At 41.7% G+C, this 24,863-nt stretch overlaps 1 protein-coding gene across 7 annotated transcripts in view; it reads right to left on the bottom strand.

Annotated features, from left to right (window-relative positions):
• LOC147024542 (transcriptional enhancer factor TEF-1-like) overlaps positions 1 to 24,863 on the bottom strand; it is a 364,156-nt gene that overhangs the window by 132,745 nt on the left and 206,548 nt on the right. For 3 of the 7 annotated variants that reach the window (XM_085884569.1, XM_085884571.1, XM_085884570.1), the window contains one exon: positions 19,538 to 19,678. The exons of 3 other annotated variants lie outside the window; for them this stretch is intronic. In XM_085884569.1, coding sequence (XP_085740695.1) covers positions 19,538 to 19,678 — 141 coding nt within the window. Of the gene's footprint in view, positions 1 to 19,537; positions 19,679 to 24,190; positions 24,203 to 24,863 lie in introns of all 7 variants that reach the window. One more of the 7 variants, XM_085884568.1, reaches the window with a different exon arrangement.

Genomic DNA, 24,863 nt, shown 5'->3' with positions numbered 1-24,863 from the left:
TGTAACATTCATCCCAATGCCTCACCATATCAGTGGGTCCCAAACCTTCCACCTTCCTCTCTTTGGATGGATCCAGCACCAAACATTATGGTCCTGATGATAGCTTCATCCTATGAGGTGCCAAAACGAACCAAGCCTTACTAAGAGAGTGGCAAAGAAAGTGACTTCACCCTCCTTAGGCTGGTATTGGAAAACCTCATCGGTAACCATACATACTTGTCAGAGGAGGACAAATATCAAGGACTCAAGCCATGTTAAACAACTTAGCATGTAAAAGCTTGCTGAGGCCAACATGTATGATCCGAAGCTATACACAGGTGACGTAGAAAGCTGAAATTTTGTGTACCGATGGACATCAGAGTCTATACACTGGGAAAAATCACAAAACTGTTGGAAAGCATCCATAAATGACAATGTAAACACATGAAAATAAATAAAAAAAATTTAAAAATGAAAAAAATGCAGGTGAACAACCAGAGACAATGGGGAAGCACGGGTCGTTCTTGCTTACAATGTGCAAGCATACCCTGCTAGTATGTATGTATGTATGTATGTATGTATATATATATATACATATATATATACATATATATATATATATATATATATATATATATATATATATATACATACTCCAGACATGCTCTTCTCACGAAAGAAAGTTGCATAAAGCAACTATGAAAGGCGACGAAACATTAGCCCTTTGCTGTTTCAAACACTTCCCAGTGTTCCTCCACAGCTCTGGAAGGCATTTACAAATAGTACATACATGAGAATTCCAATGCTACACGCCCCCTCAGCTGCTGGACCAGTTTCATTGGTTGTTGGTGAATCATCAGCGATAGCGCAGATAGAAATATGCACCACTGAGGCTTCCAAGCATGAACCACATGTAAATGTCAAAAGCAGTCAACATTTACAGGGTGTTTCAAAAAAGTGGACGATTTGAGCAGCCTGATATTCTGTCGTTTCTAATGCAAAACCATTCTCTCTTGCAGGTTATGGTGGTTGTGGTATGCTATTTCTAACAAGTAGTCAGTAGGACCCGATATCAACTTTGGTGTCCATAGTGGAACAAATAGTGAAAATCGTGACTTTATGGTTTGAGATAAAATCCTATGTGCAGGTGCGCCGACGATACTGTCAGTATTACAATGTTTACACTTGAAATGGACCTACCAGTGGGAGCATTCAGCAGTTTGTCGAGCACTTCCAAGCACATGGATGGGTGAAAAATCGAAATAAAAGCAACATTGGCCACCCACCAAATGTTACCAAGGACCAAGGGAACATTGATCTTGTGAGAGATTCTGCAATTGAAAGTCCAAAGAAATCCCACCGCCGGCATTCCCAAGAACTGGCGATCTGAGCCTCATCTGTGTGGTGCATTCTCACTTCTGAACTCAAGCTCTACCCCTACATCATATCTGTAAGGCATAAACTCAGTCTGAATAACATGGCAAGCTGAGTAACGTGTGATTTGTTCAGTGACTGAATGGAAAGGTACTCAAATTAGATCAACTCCATGTGGTTCAGTGATGAAGCACACTGCCATTTGAATGGGACTATCAACAATCACAACCACATCTTCTGAGGTGCTGAGCCTCCAAAGTAGGTGTCTGAGATGTCTATCAAGGGCCCCAAGTCCACTTGTTTCTGTGCATTGAATGCCAGATGTGGTATGCTGGGTCTGTATTGGTTCGAGGACGCCAATGGGAAGACAGTAACAGTCAACGGCGAGCAGTACCAAGAGGTCTTACACCGATTCTACACTGATCTCACTCAACTACCTTCTCCAAACCAACTCAGACTTACATGGTTCATGCAGGACAGTGTCCCACTACACACTACAGGTGAAGCCATCGACCTGCTCCACGAGCTGTTTGGAAATCATATGATCAGCCTGGGCATAGCGCATAAGTGGGCACCCTAATTTAAAACACAGCCCGGATTTGAATTCATTGGATTTTTTTTATTTTGGGTTGCTGCCAAAGGTTACGTTTACACCAACCAACCTTGAACGCTAGCTGTCCTGAAGCAGGAGGTGGAGGACTACAATCAGGCTACCATTCCAGCCACTTGCAGACAAATTGTGGAGAATTTTGGAGTCAGGATTAAAGCCTGCTTGAAGAGAGGTGGAGCACACAACATTGAAAATGTCAATTACAAGCAGTATAATGAGTGATTTGAAAATGGCATGGTGTATGTTTTCTATCATTGTTCCACTGAACTTGCTACATTTGTAATTTTCCCATTATAAAACATTCAAATAGTCCACTTTTTTTGAAACACCCTGTAAAGGTAAAACAAAGACTCACTCACATCTCTCACCTATGAATGGAGGGAAAACTAATTAGCTTTCACCTAATCAATTAAACCCAGGTGGCTGGGATTATAGAAATAAATTGACTGCTCCCATGCTCTTCTCACCGAAGAAAGCCACATAAAGCAACCAGAAAAGCCGACACAAGGTTCGCCCTTTGCTGTTTCAAACCCTTCTCAGAGTTCCTCCACAGCTGTAAAGACATTTACAAATAGTACATATGTGAGAATCCCAATGCTACACACCCCCTCAGCTGCGGGACCGGTTTCATCGCTTGTGAGTGAATCATTAGTGACAGCGCAGCCAGAAACATCCACCACTGAAACTCTGAGCATGAACATTTAAATGTCAAAAACAGTCAACATATAAATGAACCAGATGGGCACTCGTTGATGTCGCAACATCGCCAGATATGCCTCCACCCACATTATTACATCATTATAATACTTGTACCAAGTTTGATTTAAATCCCTGAACCCCGATTCAAAATATTTAATAATTCTGGCTGCCAAACCATGCATCCAATCAGATTGAAAATTAAAACATATATGCCACATGACTACTTCATCATAACTGTGACATTTCAAATCGATTGATGAAGCAGTTCAAGAGAAATATTTGATAGGATTTCCGTTCAAACCAATATAGCAGCCAGACCAGGTGACCTATTAATTATATTCATGAACACTCTGGTATCCCCAAGGCTCAGGAAACATGTGGGTGAAGTCTCCCTTCGATTTATCAAGCTGTTCTGGAGAAGATTTTAAAATGTTCATTCTTTAAAAAATCATAGCTGCCAAACCATGTGACTGATGACGTCATAGGTGGAGAACTTTTTCCTCCTCATGGATAGGTGATCATACCTGTAAAGTTTAGCCTCGATCTGTTCTGCCATTTTGGAGAAGGTTTTTTGAAGGTTTCTATGTTAAAAAAAAATGTCTGCTGAACCATATGACCGATGGCGTCATCAAATCCCCACCCCCCCCCCCACTCATCATCCACCCCCATACAATTTAGCCCTAACGGCCATCAAAAATTTCCATACTGATCTGATAAAGGAACTTGACGTCTGCAACTGTGACATCATAATGAAGCCACCTATGACATCATCAAAAAATCGCACTTGTTTCCCATGGGGAGTACGTCACATGTGCCAAGTTTCAATTTTTTTCCATGGGGTGGTTTCGGAGATACAGAGGTCCAAAGTTTTTCCTTTTTTGCAACATGGCTGCCACACCAAGTGGCCTAAGACATCATAATGATCCTACATGAGCAGTTGCACATTGGTGAAAAATTTGTGTCGGTCACATAGAGGTTGCAAAGAAAACTGAAAATTAGCATGGACGAATGGACGTACAACCGAAAAACATAATGCCACCGGTGACTTCGTCGTAAGGCTTAAAAAGAAATCACACAAAGTTCCTTGACTTTGCAAGGAGTCGTGTACTTAGGGTGGCTGGTTCATGGCTTCAGCACCCACAACCTCATCAATCGACTTGGTATCCCAACACTGGTGGTATGGTCGAGGTGAATGGCCATGTGCTCATTGATCATTGCTGGAGGATGGTCCAGTACTGCAGGTTTACCCGGAGTGCCCAGTTCCTTAATGCCGACCACAGGCTTGTTGTAGCATCTCTGAAGTTGCAGCTTAAATCCAGGAGAATAGTATACCCTCCCAGCCTAGGCTGGATCTTGACAAGCTCAGGAATAAGAAGGTAGCTGAGGAGTTTGCGAACAGGCTGAGTGGGGATTTAGGTGGTCTGGGTGCTGTGGGGAATCCTGAAGAGCTGTCGAGTGCCTTCAAGACTACCATCTTTGATATTGCCGCCGGCTGTCTTGGAACCCACTGTCAAGTGAAGGGGAACTTTGTCTCCGAAGAAGAAGAAAGACCCACAACATCCTTAAGACACCTAAAGACCAAGCTGACCCAAAATATCCAGATGACCCCAAAACACCCTGAAGACCCAAAAGACCTTGAAGACTCTGAAGACCCAAAAGACCTTGAAGACCCCAAAGTCCCCAAGGATCCAAAAGACCCAAAAGTAATTGAGAACCCAAAAGACCCCTAAGACTCAAAAGACTCCAAGGACCCAAAAGACCGCGAGAATCCAAAAGTCACAGAGGATCCAAAAAGACTCCGAAGACCCAAAATACCTCAACGCAAAGGTCTCCGAGGACCCAAAACATCCAAATGTCACTGAGGACCCAAAAGACCCTGAGTATCCAGATTCCCTGAAGAGACCTGGTGGCAAAGGAATGAAGTCGCCATCTCAGATCCCTGGTCAGAGTCCAAGTCTCACATCCAAGAGAGTACTCAGAGAGTCCAAGTCTCACAAAGCACCAAGAACCTGAAGACTCGGACTTTTGTCCTCCTGCACAGGTGCAGGCAGTGCTGCACTGCATGATCCAGTGATTCCATGACTCCCCAGGCCCGACCCAAACGTCTATTGACCTCGGGTTCATAGCCAGCACAGACATGAATATCACTGCCAAGGTAAGTGAATCTCTCCGTGACCTCAACATCCTCGCCACAAACAGGCACAGACAAGATGGCAGCATCAAAGATGTCATTGAAAGCCTCGATCTTAGTTTTGACCGAGGAAAACCATAATCACAGCAGCTCCGACTCCTCATTCAGCACCTCGTGGGCCCCTAAATATCTCGAGTCTCCGCAAAGATGACTGCATCATCTGCGAAATCAAGGTCAGAGATCTTGACACTCCCAAACGATGCACCGCAGCTTGATCTCTCCGATATCATCCCCAGAATCCAGTCCATACAAGCGATGAAAAGTGTGGGGGCCAGTCCGCACCCCTGGTGATCTCCAGTAACAACTGGAAATAAGTCAGAGATGGTATCACCACATCTCACAGCACTCTCAGTACCAGAGTATAGTTCAGACATCAGATTGATCAGTTTTGGTAGCACCCCATGAAGACCAAGAATCCTTCAGAGGACATACCAATTTACTGAATTGTACGCTTTGCAGAGAACAACATAGGCTGCAAGCAGTCCCTGCCGAAACTCTCATCTGTGTTCGGTGAGGACCCGAAGAGCAAGGATACAGTCAATCGTTGACCTCTTTGGTGTAAAGCCTGACTGCTCTGGACGCTGGTGCTCAAGCAGATGGTGGAAAACCCGATCAATATAATTATCCGAGCAAAGACCTTGCTCGACACTGAGAGCAGTGTCACCCCTCGGTCATTGCTGAAGTCTTGGCAATCACCCTTTTCGATTTCCAGAGAGGGACAACAAGGCTCCTCTTCCAGTCACTTGGGATGATGCCTGTGTTCCAGGCAGAGCGCAGAACTGCATGTATCGACACGAGTACAGCAGTTTCACCAGCCTTGAGAAGTTCAGCATGGATGCCGCAGATCCCAGGAGCTCTACCCAATTTCAACCGGTTCACCGCAGTCTGTGTTTCTACAAACGAAGGTTGATCACAGTTGATTGGAGTATCAGCAATAGAGAGAGTAACACCCCTGGCATCCAACTCGACAGCCTGTGGATAAGCCTGGTACAGCCGTTCAAAGTAACCGGCCCAGCGGGCCTTCACTTCGGACTCCTTTGTCAAGAGCTCACCACCCTCCACTCTATCTACATTCTACAGTCCACCGAGGGATGGGCTTGGAGGAATGCATTGCGCAAATTTCTCTGTTTGCAGGATGAGAATCACTTGACCACATGTGACGCTCTTCTCCCTCACAGATTCCTCGCACATAGGCTTCCATGTCCACCCAGGGCACGTACAGTTTTACACCTCAGCTCTCTGAACAGCTCACCTCTGCCAATCAGCCTGGCCCTGTGACTCTGGTCAATGGTATCCAGTGTCCCTTGAGAGACAAAATTCTTCTTCACCCGACGGTGAGGTCCAAGACATCCACCGGCAACATCAAGGACGGTTTCCTTGAAGACACTCCATAACTCTTCAGGATTTCCCAAAGCACCCAAACCCCCCAAATCTCCACTCAGCCTGATAACAAACTCCTCACCTACCCTCTCACCCTTGAGCTTTCCAACATCCATCCAAGGCTGGGATGGTACCATCCTCCTGGATTTAAACTGCAACTTCATCGTTGCTACAACAAGCCTGTGGTCGAGGAACTGAGCACTCCGATACTGAGCCGGTACTGAGTATTGAGCCGGTCCGGTATTGAGGAACTGAGCACTCTGGTAGACCCTGCAGTTCTGGACCATCCACCAGTAACGATCAATGAGCACCTGGTCAATCTCCTTTGCCACACCACCAGCGTTTGAATACCGAGTCCAGCGATAAGCATGTGGGTGTTGAACCCATGAACCTGCCACCCTAAGTCCTTGACTTCTTGCAAAGTCAAGGAACTTTGTGCTATTCTGGTTCACAGTTCCAGACCAACACTTGTCTCATAACCATCCCTATCAGTTTCAGTCGATGCAGTAAAATCCCCCAAGATGAGAAGAGTATCTCACTTGGGGCACTTATCAACCACAGACTGTAGCGTTGCATAGAATGCATCCTTCACTCAGCTCAGTCGGAGCATATATAGAGAACAGAGAAATGACACCCAAGGAGTGACGAATCCTTTGTCTCATAATATGCTTGTTGACCGGTGTTTCCTCAATTACCAATGGAATCAGCTTATTGGACACAACTACAACAACTCCTTGGGCATGGTAACCATAACTAAAAGTTCTTGAGGACCCAAAAGACCCCGAAGTCTCAAACACCCCAAAAGACCCCGAAGACCCAAGAGATCCTGAATTCTCAAAGACCCAAAAAGACCCCAAAGACCTAAAAGTCCCCGAAGACCCAATAGATCCCGAAGACCCAAACATCACCGAGGACTCAAAACACCCCGAAGACCCAAAACACCCAAAAGTTCTCGAGGACCCAAAAGAGCCTGATGTCCCAAAGACCCCAAAAGACTGAAGATCCAAAAGACCCCCAAAGACCCAGAAAACCCAAAAGTCCCCAAGGATCCAGAAGACCCAAATGTCATGGAGAAGCCTAAGACCATGAAGACCCAAAAGTCCCTGAAGACCCAGAAGACCCTGAACACCCAAAATACACTGAAGACCCAAACATCACCGAGGACACAAAAGACTCCGAAGATGCCAAAAGCCCAAAAGGACCATGAAGATCCAAAAGACCCCAGATACCCAAGTCACTGAGGACCCACAACCCTTTCAACCCCTTCGACCTTAACACCATTTAGACCCCTTACAACATTCAGACAAATTAGACAGCTCTGACCATTGATCATTTAGACCACTTGGAACTGTTTATATTGCACATAAATTCCAAATAAATATAATATCACCAAGGTTGCAAATAAATTTGTACAAAATAAATATTTGTATTATGATTGGTGTAAATCATGACAACACAGCAAATCTGTGATGTCAATCTCGACAATGACATGTGGAGAGGCTCGCGACGCTTGCTGATCCATGTGAGTGTGTATATAAATGTAAGTGGCCAGATTGTGCCTGAGCAGGATAAACGTCATGATCACAGCATGTACAATTCTGCATGATACCTCATTTAAGAGCTCTTGGAAGAAAGGGGAAATGAGGGGGCAGAGAAGGGAAATAGTTGGGAAAGTGTGATTGAGACTTCAGGGATGGGAGGGGGTTGAGGAATTTGTGTGTTTGGATGGGGCTTACAGACTTGGGGTTGGAGAGAAGGAGGGTCTGAAGACTTGGGGTTAAGAAATTGGAAATGAGGGGGGGGGTGAGGACTTGAAGAAGAAAGGGGTTGAGGACTCAAAATTATATTTTACATTACGTAGAATTTCCACAGGTCTCTGCCATAATGCTGTCAAAGGACATTCCTATCAAACTCCTTAAATATTCCACACTCTATTGGAAACGAATTCCCTTACAACAGCCCAGGTTAGCTGCAAGTAAAAGACAACAGATATATATATATATATATATATATATATATATATATATATATATATATATATATATATATATATATATATATATATATATATATATATATATATATAACAAATATATGTACATATATAACAAATATATGTATATATATAACAAATATATGTATATATATATAACAAATATATGTATATATATGTATGTATATATATATATATATATATATATATATATATATATATATATATATATATATATATATTTGTATATAAATGTATATATGAATAAATGTCAATGTGTGTCCTCCATAACCCCAAAACCATAAAATCTTGCAGCCTGAAACTTTGCTGGCATACGAAGAAAACACCAAGGAAGTAAAAGAGTGAAAATTGTGTTTGGGTGAATTAAAACAACCCTTTTGAAGATAATTAAGGGCCTGATTTAATTATATCCTCCATCAAGCGATCCACGGTCACCTCGTTCTCTGGGGTCTTTCGGCGTTTCCTGGGTAACCTCGCTGGGGTCTGAAGCTGCCATGTGTTTTGGTCTGTTCAACCTTGACCTTGACTTGGAACAGGCCGCAACGATTTCTTAAGGATTTTTTTCCCACTCATATTATTGAATGCCTGTTCATCAGAGCTACGAATTGCTGCGCACATGGCAATGCTTATAAATGCCCGGAGAAGTCAGCGTTTGTTGCTTTATTTCATTTCCGCACATGCGATCACGAGTATTTCTTAAACTGAGGAGAAATACAAAATGTAAGCTCCAGAATCGACCTTAAAGCAGTTCCGACTCCTAGAAAAGTGTTCATTTGCCCAATTCAGACATATTTGACATCTTTGTGGGGTGTATGTTTAATATGACGGCTCGGTGATTGCCAATGCGTGCCCAGGGAGCCTTTTCCTATCAACCGTTTCGTTGGAGTGCTTAAGCCAGCGCTCTACAATATTTGCACTGTCACTGAATACTGTATGTAGACAGACTTAACAAAGTTCAGGGCTACTCACCTGTGTTGGCCACGTGTTGTTTTGCAGTGCAACAGGCGGTGGCTGCCTCGCTGAAAATATGAAATTTTATTTTCCACAACGTTTCCCGTTTTTGTTCTTCCATTATACAAGACCTGTCACTTTGGCATAGATCAATACAAATAAAAATTTAACGTTTCGCTTTTAAAAGTTTCTTCAAACGTTTCGTGCATTGCGTGGTTCGTGCATTGCGTGGTAAAGCCACTTTTGGCGCGTTCTTCAACATTAAATTGCGATTCCATGGTTCTGCACTGGAGGTAGGAAGGCAAAATAAATTAAATGATCACAATGAGAAAAATAATCTTTTCAGTTCTGAAGTAAGGAATCCACCACATCATGGCAGAAAAAGCCAAGAGGTAAGCATGCTCACTCTGTGTGGCCTGGATTGAAACCAGTGGAGTGCAAAGGTCGCTGCATGTATGAGCTGTTGGTGTTGAATGCTAATGCCTCAGGTTTCAGCTCAGACCACAACATTTATCACCCGTGATGTACCAAGGTTTGTTCATGATGTTATAAAAACAAATTTCCAAAGGTATTTCCTTTCTTCTCCGTTATCTATTTTGTGGGTCATCCACACCTACCAGTGGTTGCCTGGTTATCTTATCGTGCCACTACCAGGTGAGCACCCAGGGGTACTGCCCATAGGTTTAATATCTTTGTGAGGTTCCTTGTCATCATTCCTGCAGCTCCAACTATCACTGGTACAACTTTGACATTTTTAAGCTTCCAGGATCTTTCCACTTCATTCTTGAGGTTTGGTCATTTTCTTGATTTCTCCATCGTTTAGTCCAAAATCACTGGAATTAACACCTCAATCAACAATGCCTTCTACTTTTTTGGACCTAAGTATGATACCTGGTTGCAATGCTTTGTTTTTGACGTTCATGCTTGATGGGATCATTATGTCGTACATGAGCGGTAGGTATTTCCATATTTTCAGTGATTACTTCTGGTTCATGTTCCCACAAATTTTCTGGAACTGGGACATCAAAGCTTTTGCAGATGTGCCAGCGAATCACATTATAAACTCTGTTGTGTCGTTGTGTGGATATCTGTTTTGACATGAGTTTGTTTTAGCATGTGTGTTCGGTCATCAAGCATAACATATCATTCTCCTTGTTAACCCCATCTCCACCCCTCACCTCTCTCTCTCTCTCTCTCTCTCTCTCTCTCTCTCTCTCTCTCTCTCTCTCTCTCACCTCCCCTCCTCGCACCCCTCCTCCCGCAGTGTTTCGCAATGTTTGGCGAGGCATCGCTCTCCCCACCTCCCCCTTCCTAGCTTACCCTCTCTCCTTCCTCCTCTCTCTCCTTTCCCTGTCTCCTCTCTTCCTCACCTCCTTCCTCGCTCTCCCCCCCCACCCACACCCCTTAATAACCCCGTTAGTGGAGCAACGGGTTGTATTTGCTGGTATACTAAAAAATGTCAGTGTGTCTCCTCCAAAACCACGAAACCTAGCAGCCTGAAACTTTGCATGTATACTAACAAAACTCTGAGGAAGTGCATGACTTAAAATTATTGGGCGTTCAGGTAAATTAAAACATCCCTTTTGAAGATAATTAACGGCCTTATTTCATTATATCCTTTATCAGGCGCATCCTTGGACACCTCGCTCGCACTCGATTTGCCATTTTGTTCGGCCTATTCAAACTTGCCTCAACTTGGAACCACGATCTACTCTTATGGACTAATTGAAGTATATCATAAAAATATTATGTTGGATTTGAGAATCGGACCTGGTGGGCAAAATAAGTGTCGAAATATGTAGTTAAATCCAAAAATTTTAACAAATTTGTGATTTTTATAACGTAGTGTATTTATTTAAGCAAAGCATGAAACTTAACTTTTTCTACTGTTCGGATGATTATATTGAGTGAAGAAAAGATGATGGAATGTGCAGAAAGTGTAACTTCATTGAATGAAACCTTGTGCTTCATAACCTGCTTTCGCAATCCATGACGACAGTCCACAAGGGTCTTTTTTTCCGGCAATTACAATCACAGTTTGCTCTTTCCGTTTTGGGTGATTTGCTAACATTACAAAATATTAATACAAACATACTATTGTAGTTCCGCCAATATATTAATAGTCGGTAGTTTCTGCAAGTGAAGAGGTACATGGACAGCACACATGGACATGGTAGAAATGGGAACAAATGACTCTCTGTGGGGTGTGTGCGTGCCTGTTCTTGGTTACGTGTGTGCAGTGCGCGGGTTTTGCAGGTGCGCGATTTGAACTCTAACTTGGCCTGTGGCACTGTGGTGGAAGTTATACGGCCATCTTGCAAACCAGGTACTTCTGCATCGCCGAAGCCTCGGGAGCGGACCTGCTGCGGAATCGAAGCCATGTTTAGCATGGACCGCGAAGAGGTTGGAGGAATATGTGGGTGGTGGGAGTGGGGGGGACTTCATGCAGTTAGGCTGTTACCAAATAGAAAACATTAGTTTTGACTTTTAAATGCTACCACCAGGTTTTATATGGAACATACTAGTTCAAAAGAAAACACTGCTGTTTGAGCATGTTTTATCGCCCTGGTCTTCCCATTCCCTCCAATCAAACTGCTTTCCCCTTTCCATCCCCTCAAACTGCTTTCCCATGCTATTCCCTCACACTGCCTTCCAATTCCCTCCTCTCATGCTGCTTTCACATTCCCTCCTCTTATGCTGATTTTCCCATCCCCCCCCCCCCCCCTCACGCTGCTTTCCTATTACCTCCCCGAATGGTTCCTTTCCATTCCCTCCCTTCACACTGCCTTCACATCCCCCCCCTCACACTGCTTTCTCATTCCCTCCCCTCACACTGCTTTCCCATTCCCTCCCCTCATGCTGCTTCCCATTCCCTCCCCTCATGCTGCTTTTCCATTCCCTCCACTCATACTGCTTTCCCATTCCCTCCTTAGGCAAACGGTCTCAAATGCAATACCCTCTCCTTTGGTGAGGGTAATAAATATATAAATATACCAGCAGAGATGGGGAATCCCCCGCCATTGAATGAAAAAGGTCATACATATTCCAGATAATGAGGGAGGTGAATTGGAAACAAGACACCATTTGGTCATCATCTCGAAAAAGTTCCCCAGGGGTGAGGAACGTAGTAACCAAAAATAATTGAAATCAGATAAGTGTTTTTCCATTTATTACAAAAAACATTTTTTTCAAGATGGCCACCCCAGTCGGCCATCTTGGATCCGGCCATGCCCAAAATCAATGTGGTTCTTCCTTTTCAGGTGGTACATGTGTGACTCAAATTTCAAATCGATATGGCGAAAAAACATTTTTTTGAAGATGGCCGCCCCAGTCGGCCATCTTCGATCCGGCCATGCCCAAAATCAATAGGGTTCTTCCTTTTCAGGTGGTACATGTGTGACCCAAATTTCAAATCGATATGGCGAACAGTTTATGAGTTATCGCACTCACAGCTATAAATGTTGACGCCCGGACGGACGGACGGACAGCCAGACGACCTGGGTGACAACAATATCCCCCTTCCGCCACGTGGTGGGGGATAAAAATAAATATCAACAAATATGCACCAACAACTGGGAAAACGACAAAAGAGCAGGAAAATACAAAAAAAAAATTGGACCGAGTTGGGATCGACAAAGAAGGCTCATTGGAATGGCTAAAAAGGGGTCAGCTCAACTGGGACGGAGAACAAATAATAATAAATGCCCAAGGTCAAGGACACTACACAAATGGATTTAAAAAGATGGCGGGACTTAGCCAGACGGACAAGTGTCAGTTCTGCAAGACAGAAACAGAAAGTATGAGTCACCTGTTTTCATGATGCAAAAAACTATCAGAACAACTTTACACACAATGGCACAACAAAGCATGCAAATTAATTCATTGGCAAAATCTGAAAAAAAATTCACATCCCAGTTCCAGAAAACTCATGGAAACACGAACCAAAGGCAGTCATTGAAAATACGGACGTCATGCTCACGTACGACCTGATGATCCCATCGAGTGTGAACAAAGAAAACAAAACCTTGAGACCGGACGTATACTCAGGAACAGAAAGGAAAAGACAGCATTGCTGATTGAGATATCAGTACCCAGCGATTTTGCCTTAAATAATGCAGAAATCAAGAAAATGACCAAATACCAGGACCTCAAAAATGAGATCAAGAGATCTTGGAAGTTCAAGAGTGTCGAAATTGCACCAGTGATAATTGTAGCAACAGGAATGATAAAGAAGAACCACACTGAGATTTTGAAAACCATCCCCAGAAATATTACCACATACGAACTATAATTGGAGGCAGTCCGGGGTTCGGTGACTGTTCTGAAAAGAGAGCCCTCAGAACAAAACTCTGAGAACAACAAAGTTGAACAGCTTGGTCCATGAACAGTGATCCCTTACCGAAGAGAAGGTGGATACTTTGAGTGCTGAGAGGATTTTGTTACATCTCCTCAAACCCGCAAATGAAGATAACAACTAACGACACATTAATAATGTCTTGAGTTGAACTTTATATTTTTCATCTCAATATATTTTAAAATAATAATAAATTAAGTAAGTAATTAATAATATCAATTTTTTGCTTTTGGAAAGTATCATGTCAAAATTTGCCTGAAAGATTATTTGTCTTTACAAGAATATTTGCTTAAAGAGATTCAGTACTGGCTTAAAGATGAGGATTTTAGATTGAGAATAGTTGTTGGTCATTCAAATTCAGCTTTAAGGATTTGGATTAGAATCTTCAAGAAGTAACGCTGGTCTTGGGAGAACTGCCACAGCGCTATTATATTGTCAAATCAGGCTGGCTCATTAATATGGCATAATATGCTCACCATATCTTGTCTGATCTGTATGTGATATGGGTCCATTCACTGCCAATGACTTATTCCCATATGTTACAGGTTATTCTCAATGACTCTGGGTCAAACTCTTCTTTTGTACTGATATAAAAAAACTGCATTATCTTTTTGCACTGTTGCAAAAATCTGCACTGTTGCATTATATTTCCTCACATTGTTTCAATCATTATAGTGGCTAATTGTTATTCGAGTAAGAATGGTATATTTCTGAAGTTAATATTGTCTCAACTTCACTGATCCACTTTTGTGAATGTACATAAAATGCATTTCACTGCCTCGTTGCACACACTGTATTTTTTTTTCTCTCCAAATGGTAACATTAACTCATGAGGATTGCCTTGTGTGACTGCTTTTCAGTGCTTGGTGCAACAACTGCTCAAATCATATTATGCACTAGCAAATACAAGCCGCTGCTTTGCTGTCTGGAATATCAAGGGGGGGGGGGAGAAAGGAGGAGGGAGGGAGGAGGGTTGGGGGAGGGGGGAAAACGGAGGTAGGGGGGAGCAAGGAGGGAGCGAGGATGGAGGAGGGGTGGGAGAGCGACGCCTCACCAAACGTCGCTATACACTCCAAGAGGGGAGATGGGAGCAGGGAGGATGGGGGAGAGAGGTGGGGGGAGTGTGGATGGGGGTGTGTTGGAGGAGGAAAGTTTGAGGGGAGGGTTCTCAACTTGGGTTTGGTCGTGGGACTTGTGGAGAAGGGGGGTAGTATAGGATTTAACAAAATGGGGTAAGTTAATACAGCATGTGGAGAGCGAAGGGAGATGTCCATGGGGTGGATGAGGGGAGGGGTTTGGAAGGAGGTAAGCATGAGGGGGGGAGGGCAGGCAGCATGAGGGGAAGGGAAGGTAACATGAGGAGAAGGGAAGGTAACATGAGGGGATGGGAAGGCAACATGAGGGGAAGAGAATACGGTGTGAGGGGAAGAGAATGCGGTGTGAGGGGAAGGGAAGGCAGCACAAGGGGAGGGAAAGGCAGTGCGATTGGAGGGGAAGGGAAGGCACTTGTGGTGGGAGGGAAGGGAATGGTGATAAAATGCATCTTAACAGCAACATTTACTTTTTACCCACCCATTTCTATATAAAGCCACGTGGGAGCATTTAAAGGCAATGCTACATACCTGCCAAAAGCCTTCCTCATGCATGCGTGCATGCTCACACATGCACCGACATTGGCACCCCCCCCCTTCCCGGTGAGCTCACTCGGAACTTGATTCGTACATGCTGCCCCGTGGGCAGCAGTTTTAAATTCAAAACTAATCCGTCAGTTCTTAACAATCCCCTTCACAGAGGGGGAGTGGTAGGGGAGCAGGGGGAGGGAGAGGGGTGGGAGGGAGGGAGAGAGAGAGGGGGATAGGGGTGGGAGGGAGAGGGATCAGGGTGGGAGAATGAGTGGAAGGAGAGGGAGAGAGAGAGGGGTGGGGGGAAAGAGACAGAGAGAGGGAGTGGGTGAAAGAGGGAGGAGAGAGGGAGATGGATGAGAGAGGGAGGGGGGAGAGAGATGGGAAGGGGAAGAGAGAGGGGACTGGAGAGTGAGGAGGGAAGGGGGGGGGATTCCGGCAGATGTAATGTCCAGTTTAAGGGCATGCAGATTTATGAATCACCCTGCCAGTGAAACACTGGGATCATAGTTTATCGCTGGGTTGGGATTCAAACCCAGGGAATAGCTAAGAGTAAGCTTGTGTACCTTTCAGCTATCCTCTCGTGATGTTAACAAAATGTTTCATTTTTTTCTTTTGTACTGTATTTACTGTATCTATGCCAAAGTTGCAGGTTGTATAATGAAAGAGGATCGTACAAAAACGGGGGAAAAACAACAAAATATGGTTAAAAAAAATTTTTGCACATTTTTAGCGAGCTAGCAACCACCCGATGCACCGCAGAACAATGCTGGGCAGGCGAATGACCCCTGACCATTGTTCAAGTCGATCGATATACAGTGTTCAGGGATAGTGCGAATATTGTAGAGCACTCACCAAGTGGTTTAAGCACTCCAACAAAACGGTTTATAAGAAATGGCTGGCTTGGAAAACGATTAGTGATCACTGATCCGTCATATTAAACACACACCTCCCGCAGATGCCTGAAATGTCAAACTATGTCCGAATCAGACAAATGAACACTTTTTTTTTAGCAGTCGGAACTGCTGCCAAGTTCAATTCTGGAATGCCGTAGCGTGGTACTGCTATCAAATGAAGGTACTTGACAAGTGGCTTAAGCACTCAAGCAATCACTCCAATTAAATTGTTGATAAGGAACGGCTGGCCAGGCTGTGGCTGCACACCATATAGGATCCTTTTAACTTTTAAGCCAGTATTCACCATGCCTATAGCTGTTAAATAAATTAAGTGAATTAGTTCAAGCAATGACTTTATAGTTTCTCCACAAAAATTGATCTTCAACGTAGAACAACCATGGAGACATCGCAAAGTCTCATTGCCCATGAAATAAACATTGTAGATAATCTGCCACATTGCCTGCTTGTCTGTGCATGCGTCACGTGTTACATCGTTCGTGGTCCGCACAAACATTATAACTTTATTTTACAAGGTCCATTTTTCACCAGATTTGCTTGGATTCCCTGTAGACCACGTCACAAAAACCTCCGAAAATATAGTCACAGATCTGGCAGACACTATGGATAAGCAGTCCCTCTGGGGGACAGGGGGCAAGGTGAAATAGTGAATGTTCTGTATTGTCACATCGCTCAATGAAGCTGGTTAATTTTGGCATCTTCTTAAATCTTTTCATCACTCAGCATAATTCTCCAAACAGTCGAAAAAGATAAGTTTAATGCTTTGGAAATTTCACATTTTCTTGTGCATATATGGAGAAGGAGGGAACATAGCCTTGCTTGCTTAAAGTGGATAGGTATATCGGCTTACATATAAGACTCGTTATTTCTTTAAGTTTTCAGATTTCACTCCAGATTTTGACACTTATTCCCTTATTATGCATGCAAAGTTTCAGGCTGCTATTTGGAGTTATGGAGGACACACACACATGCACACACACACACACACACACACACACAGTCATTTATTTGTGTAGATGCATGAGTAACTTCATGGTGAAATTACAGTTTTTACTCCTTATCTTCACATGTTGCTTCTGGTCACCCCCACCCCCTCCCCACTAATCACTTCCACCCCCCCTCCATCCATTGCATTCCATGGATATTTACATTTATATTTAGATTCATGACATAAAAACCTGTCAGCATAGACCAAATGAGTTTTTGAGATATAAATATAAGAATATGTTTTCTTGTCATGTTGCAAAAGCGGTGATGCTGGGTGTCCCTGGGAGTATTTTAGAGTAACGAAAGCATTCACTCTCATCCCTCACCATCATCATCATCATCATCATTGTGCCCTATGCAGCGAATTGGTGCTGCCAAAGCAGTTTCTCAGCTGCAATCTTGGTCAGGTCGCCACTCTGAGTCAGGAAGTCAGGGCAGGAATTTGGATTTTATTCAAGGTGCCAACGATACCTCACCTACTCTTTGCAAAGGACACCATGGGATTTAATGTCCATCAACTAATGCCAGCAAATGGGATGCCCCGTTTAATGTCCATCTGAGGGACAGCACACACATTGATGAATCACTGCCTGTGAAACACCGGGATTACAGGCTATAACTGGGTTCTCTTTCCTCCCTAAATATAAAACGCACATAATTTTACTCAAACATAGAAGGGGTCTATCTAGAAGCTGGAAGAAAATGCAAAAAACAATCTTGCTCCATTTTTGCTGAGGTGTAAGAAAAGTGAAATATGAGAATCATAAGTCACAGTTATGTCAGCTTATCAGAATTAAAATATCAGCCTCTGCTTTGGTAACAAACTTTTTCTTTCATACTGGAAAATTCTTACATGTTATGCAATTAGGAAAGAAAATGAATGTATCTTAAGGCCATATTTGGTTGAAGAAACATAAAATTAGCATATAAATGTTTGTGTGTTTAAACACTACTGTACTTAAACTGCTTTCACAAATGCAAAAAAAAGATACCCTGTCAACAAAAGCAAACTCTCTTTGCAGAAGATAAGGGTGCTTTGCATGATGTTTTTGTGAGTGTGGATTATAAGGAGACTGTAAATCCATTTGAATCTGAGTTCCCTCATCTGAACAACAGAATATGTGGATTTCCATTATTTACATCACCTACCATTTCTGGTGAAGCATCAAAGATTGTTTTGTTGTTTGTATTTTTTGTCTACTGCATAATAAGTGTGTTCCTTGACTGTGCTAAATTTCTGAGATTCATGATATGCATGAAATAAACATCAACAACGGGGGACAAGAGATTGAGAAGGAGGAAGAAGCGTGCAGTTCAGTTTAACTATTTACCTTATGGAGTGGCAGGTGCCTATGAAACTATATGGAATTACAAAAAAACCCCACAAGTTTCAAGTTAAAAACAGAAAAGAAAATGAAGATCCAGAAAATATCATACACAGAAAGAGAAGAAATGAAAAAGGGGTAAGCAAGGAAAGACGAGGCAAAACACATGGGAATACTGCATACTCGGCCATTGCTAATTGAGGTGTCAGTACCAAGAGAACTTGGTCTAAATAGTGTGGAAATTCAAAAAAATGACCAAATACCATGATTTGAACAATGAGGTCAAGAGAACCTGGAAATTGAAGACAACGGATGTTGTGCCATTTTATAGTCGGAGCAACTGGAGTAATGAAACAGAACCTCACTGAAACTTTAAAAACTATACCAGGAATTTTTTTTTTACAGCAAATGAATGACAATTGGAGGCTTTCCTGGGTTGCGTGAAAATCCTGAAACGAGTCCTTGGAACAAAGATATGACAAGAATGAAACGTCACAACTTGGTCCTCAAAACATATTCTTTGGAAAAAGTAGGGGATACATTGAGCACTGAGAGATTAGAGATATATTTTCTGCTTTCTGAAACCTGCAAAAGGAGATTACAACATGAAAAATAATAAAACACAAAAGCAGATGTTACAAAGGTGGATGTTAAAAAGAACAGAGAATAACAATACACAACAGAAGGAGATATTAACATTTAAAATGCACACAAAATGAGGAAGTGACAACAGTGATAGAAACATTTATAGAGATATGAGAGAACAAGCCATGTGACGGCCTTGGGTAGCATAACCTTTATGTAACTTGTGTTGGCAGGCAGTGATGATCTCTGCAGCAAATGTAGAGAGACATTTGACTGTGCGGACTGGCCATTTTCATTGGAGGGAAATTTAAAAAAAAATCCTCCTAAGAAGGATTTTTCTGCAATTTTGTTCACTCCACCTGCATCAATAATGTACAGATTTCCTCCAATGGTGAAAGATTCCAATAACATGAAGTCTTAATGTAACAATGTTAATGTATCACGTGGCAATGCAGCTTACTTATGTGAGTGTGACAGATACTTAAGTTGCAATGTGTTAGGCGTACTTGATGGAGGTGGTGCTTAAAACTGATGCATCAAAGCAAGACCCACACTGGGAGCTGCAGGATAAGGTGGACGTGGAAGTGGAGGCCCAAGCCCGATGTTCTTGCTGTGTACAGTTGTGGCCGACACAATCTGTGCTGACGACATCGCAGCCATGCTCTGAAGAGCTTTGTCCTTCGCCGTCTGGTCCTGCATCACATGTTACAATGGTAGGCACCCGCACATCCGCTCGAGGTGCTGCAGTTGCCTTAACCTCATCTGACAATAATGCAGTGTAGAGTGTTGGGTATACCAATTGAGCTTAAATGAAGCATAAAGGAACACATGCCTCACTAAAAGTATCGAAAAACTACCCTCATTTTCAATAAATTTGATCATGGCATGTCATTTTCAAGTAAGTTTTGTTACACAATTTTTGTGATCTTGGTGACCAAAAACTGATTTTGATATAAATTTTGAGTGGTAAGTACTGTGGAAACATGAATTTAACTGTAAGAATGAAAATATACTTCCCTATTTTGTCAAAAAAATTAAATCGCTACTTTGTGGTTGTAATACATTTGCTATGCCTGGTGTTGGCTTAATAGTTAGGGTGGTGGAGTTGGGATCCTATGGTCCTGAGTTCAAATCCCGCTTGGCCGTTAAATTAATACCAGGTGGGGTTGACTCTGCCTGTCATCCTTCCGAGGTCGGCAAAATGAGTGCCAGCTTGCTGGTATCCTGTGTCAGAGGAGTGGTGCCCCATCCAGGATTGTGCCCAATAGCCAGAGGCTGCTTAGGCAGCATCAACGCACTGCACAGAGTATGGTCCCAATGGATGGATGGATGAATACTTTGCTATGGGATTTTAATTTTCTCCAAAATATGTTTCAGCCTGTGTGTTTGTTGACTGTTGAGTGTGGTTGTGATGTCGCCGCCACCATCACTGATGAAAAAAACATGATATAATTTAATACAATAAAGAAATAAAACAAAAAAAATCTGATGTTGGTCAAATAAGCAAATAAGTTTTGTAAACCGAGCTAACACAAAACATTTTTACAACATTTGAAAAAGTTTGTTGCCAAATGTTATGAAAACATTATTTTGTCAGGTTATAAAAACATCACTCTGCTATCTTTCCCACCCATATTTCCACAGGGCACTCAAGGTCTGCCAGCAACCCCCTTCTGGTTAAACTACCAAAATAAAGAATCACTGCTCACCTTCATTCTTTCATTCCTCTTTTTCCCACCTTTGGAACAAACTCCCACACACACTTCAATCCCACTTTTCCCTCCATGTCTTCAAAATAGCTGTTCACCACAATCTCTTATCTTCCCCCATCCAAAACCATGATCTTTTCTACCCTCCTTAATCCACCCTAAACCCACCTCCTTCATATTCCCTGCTTTCCTTCCTGAAAGTCCCTGCATAGTGTCCATCTTGTTTGCCCCGTGTACCCCGCCCCATCCCTCTCCCTTTCACAGATCTCCTCATGTGTCTATTACCCACTGTTTTGTGCCTCTTGTTATACGTTCTCCCATCCCTCTTGTCTCCTGCTCCCCTTGTTATACGTTCTGTGTGTTCACTCTCATACGAGCCTTGACATTGAAAATAAAAAATAAAAAATAAAAAAAACACAAAAACATCAGAAAACATTGCATGCTAAAAACGTTTTAAAAACATTTTTATGTTTACGATGTTAACTTGTACTGTCATCATAATCATCTTTAAAAATGCTATAAATAATGTTTCGATGATGTTTAAAAACCATACAAAATAATGTTTTCAATATGTTTGGCATAATGTTTTCATTACGTGTATTGTGTGAACTGGGAATTGTGGGCAGATACTTAACTTAAACTTTTAATAAAGACTTAAATATGCTTTCAGAATATTTTGTTCTTTCAAATTTAATTCCATAATAATCACTCATTTTCAACACTGATCTTTTGTCAAAACACATTTTGTATTGTCAGAAAAATCACTTGACTCTTTAAACAGCAATAACTTTGGTTCATATAACGATTACGTCATAATAAATTAAGCAGAAAAAATGCTTTTCTTCATTTGCTATATCTAACAATGCCTTTATGTACATTAAACTGGGCATCCTGTCTGCCGGCATTAGTTGGTGGACGTTAAAGATCCCACAGTGTCCTTCGTGAATAGTAGGCGAGTGATCACCAGCACACTGGCCAAAATGGTAATGGCACACTGGCAATGGCAAGTTATCCCTTGCCAAGAAACTGCTTCAGCAACACTAATGCTCTGTAAAGAGTATGGTCCATTAAAATCAGAATAATGTCTTTACAGATTAATTTCTGAGGTTTCTGTGGGTGCCTAACAATAATAATAATAATAATAATAATAATAATAAAAATATGAGTAATAATTACAAGGAACTTTGATGCAGGAATAGGTCATTAGGCCATAAAGTCTGCATTATTATTATTATTATTATTATTATTATTATCAATTTATGGTTGTTCATTCATGCTCTATCCATTTTAAATGCTGAGTGTTAAGCAAGGAAGCAGCACATACCATTTTTAAAGTCTTTGGTATGACTTAGCCAGGTTTCAAACCACCAACCAAACCACCAACCTCCCAGACTCAGAGCAGATGCTCTAACCATTATGCCACCAAGACTAGTTAAAAAAAATAGTGTGCATTCAACCTTGCTCATAGAAACACTGGTAGAGAATAATGAATAGTGGTTTTAAAAGCAAAATAGCATGCTGGAACAACATCTGCTGGAACTGGCATGCCACCTTTAGGACAAGAACATTGTCATGCTTTTGTGGAGAAGGTTGTGAAATGTGCTATGGGTGGCTTGTGCCTTCCAAGATAGACACTGTCATTCCCATTTATATTGCTCAAAATTAATCATGATGGTTCTTGTTTTGTCAAACCTTGTTGTTTGCATTGTTCTCCATCTTTTTCATTTTCTTTTGACATGAGCAGGAACTCACAGCTAATTAAATTTAATCCAAGCTTATGAGAAAACAGTCCATTTATAAATGTGAATACTTTTATGTGTTCTTTTGCCCTCAGGCAGCTCACTATACTTGGTAATTTTCTCAGCGAGAGTGAAAAGCCAAATCCTGCTTTACGCACAAAACCACTCATATGACTGATTGGCAAACTCAAAAAGTACTCAACAAACTGTATTTCTAACATAATGAAAATGCATGTTAAATCATATTCTTAAGCATGGTTGACATTGTCACACGTTTTCCTAATATAGAGTCTTGTTAAGAAGAATGGTCTTACACAGGACTTTCTCTAAAGCAATAGGAGACAAAAATAAAACAACAATAAATAAATATGTTAGGATTTCGAAAATATTTTCAATTATACCAGTGAAATTCATCTCAAAGACCATTCTTCTCAATGAGATTCTACAGAAATTAAATTTAAATTCCAAGCATGCATTTGTTGTGCACATAATTATATACATAAACTCCTTTCTTCCAAACAGCTCAAAGAAAGTGTTAGTTTGCTTAGTACAACCCTGTTAAAAACTGAAGATTAGTAAATGTGGGATGCATGACTTAGAAAGATGAAAATGAAAATAAGAGATTAAGAAAGATCTCCAGTGGGTATTGCCATTGACTAACACCCAACAGGGGCATTGTGAAATGGTCATGTGTATATTGACAAGTTCACATTGGCAAGAATCCTTTACAGTGCTGTTTCTTTTGAGAAATTCCTTTTTAATATAAAAATGCCAAAATCCAAACATGAGGACAAAGCCGAGGCACATGCACTTCAGCCCATAAACCAAATAAATATAGGGAGAATGACAGAGAGAGAGAGAGAGAGAGAGAGAGAGAGAGAGAGAGAGAGAGAGAGAGAGAGAGAGAGAGAGAGAGAGAGAGAGAGAGAGAGAGAGAGAGAGAGAGAGAGAGAGAGAGAGAGAGAAAGAAAAGATATAGAAGAAGATACAAAGGATCGAGAATGAAGAAGATTAAGAGGATAAAGATATGGTACACTTGTGAAAGTAAGTGTCCATTCAATGGAAAATTATTCTTCCAACAGTAGCAAGGTTGGTATGTACTTTGACTGGGTTGAGTCAACCAATCAGTACAGTATTCATCTTGAGAACATGCATGCAGCATGTAGTCAGCAGCAAAGTAGGAAAGTCCCCTTTTTGATTTCTACATCATTCAAGCATGCACTACAATTTGATAGATTGTGGGAAAGCTTTAATAATCATTTCTTTTCAAAAATACAAAAGGTAAAATCGATTTTTTTTTCAACTTCTATTATATTTTGCTTTGAAACAACAGCGAAAACACCCACTCCAAATTAAGCAGACAGCACCGTTTGACTCATTGTGTGTTTGTCCACTGGCTGCCAGATTTACGAGGTATTAGAAAGAACAGAAAAATGATGAAAAAGAGGATAAAAAGAAAAGAGAAAGAAGCAACAAGAAGGAAACAAAAGGAGAGAAAAATCAGAGGGAGGGCAGGCTAATGGAACAGAGGGTGATATTTAAGCCAGCAGCAGGAAAAAAAAATGAATATGAAGGGTTAAGCTGGTTGGAGGCCATGCACACAATGCAAGAAAGCAACCCTTGCAATGCTTTGCCATGCAAGTAAGCTGTCCCCCAAAATCCCAATGCTTCTGTTGTGACATGCAGCTTCAGGATCTGAACCCCAAGCCAGGCTTTGTGCAGCTTTTAGCATCCCGTGCTATGTGGTTGGCACTTACCATGTTCATGGCCTGCACATGTTTATACCATACGGGAAGACAGAGGAAGGAAAAGAAAACGTTCTCAATGACTGAGGAAAAGAAAAAGACACTAGTTCTACAATTTCTTGTAAACACCAAGAACAACAGCACAATATCCAATCACAGAACTGACTCCTACAAGAACAAGTTGCAAAACGGTTATATTCTGAAGGCTATCATGTAACAGACAAAATTGGTTTCACCTCGAAGCTGCATTTTTAGACACAAGGTTTAAAAAATATTTGAACAAAAGAAAGATCAACTTTGCATAACGTAATTGTGCCCACCTGTGAAGTATTAAACAAGATTTTTCTGTCAAAAGGCATTTTCAAAACGAGATAGAATCCCTAGAGAGTCTACATGATATAGAAATAGATAAATGCATTGAAGCTCCTATAACGATGTGAATTTAGCTTTTAGCTTTTATTTCTGGATGCTTCCACATTCATCTGTTCTCAGAATCGTTAAGTGATATTGTTACATTGCGAGATATACAAATGGTTGGTTCCTATTATGGAAGACTTTTTTTGAAGCTTCTTCAGAAACTTCTGAATGACTTCACGACTTAAAACATCCAATCAAAAAGAGTTTCCATTGCATGCACTCTAATGAATAGATTATTAGCTAAAAATGACAGTTAACAAGAACAATC

The sequence above is a fragment of the Eptatretus burgeri genome, chromosome 6 (assembly GCF_056783735.1).
Source record: "Eptatretus burgeri isolate ZD-2024b chromosome 6, Ebu_testis_v1, whole genome shotgun sequence".
Taxonomy (NCBI): domain Eukaryota; kingdom Metazoa; phylum Chordata; class Myxini; order Myxiniformes; family Myxinidae; genus Eptatretus; species Eptatretus burgeri.
Note: the sequence above shows the minus strand (reverse complement) of the source record. Positions and strands in the feature narration are given on the sequence as shown.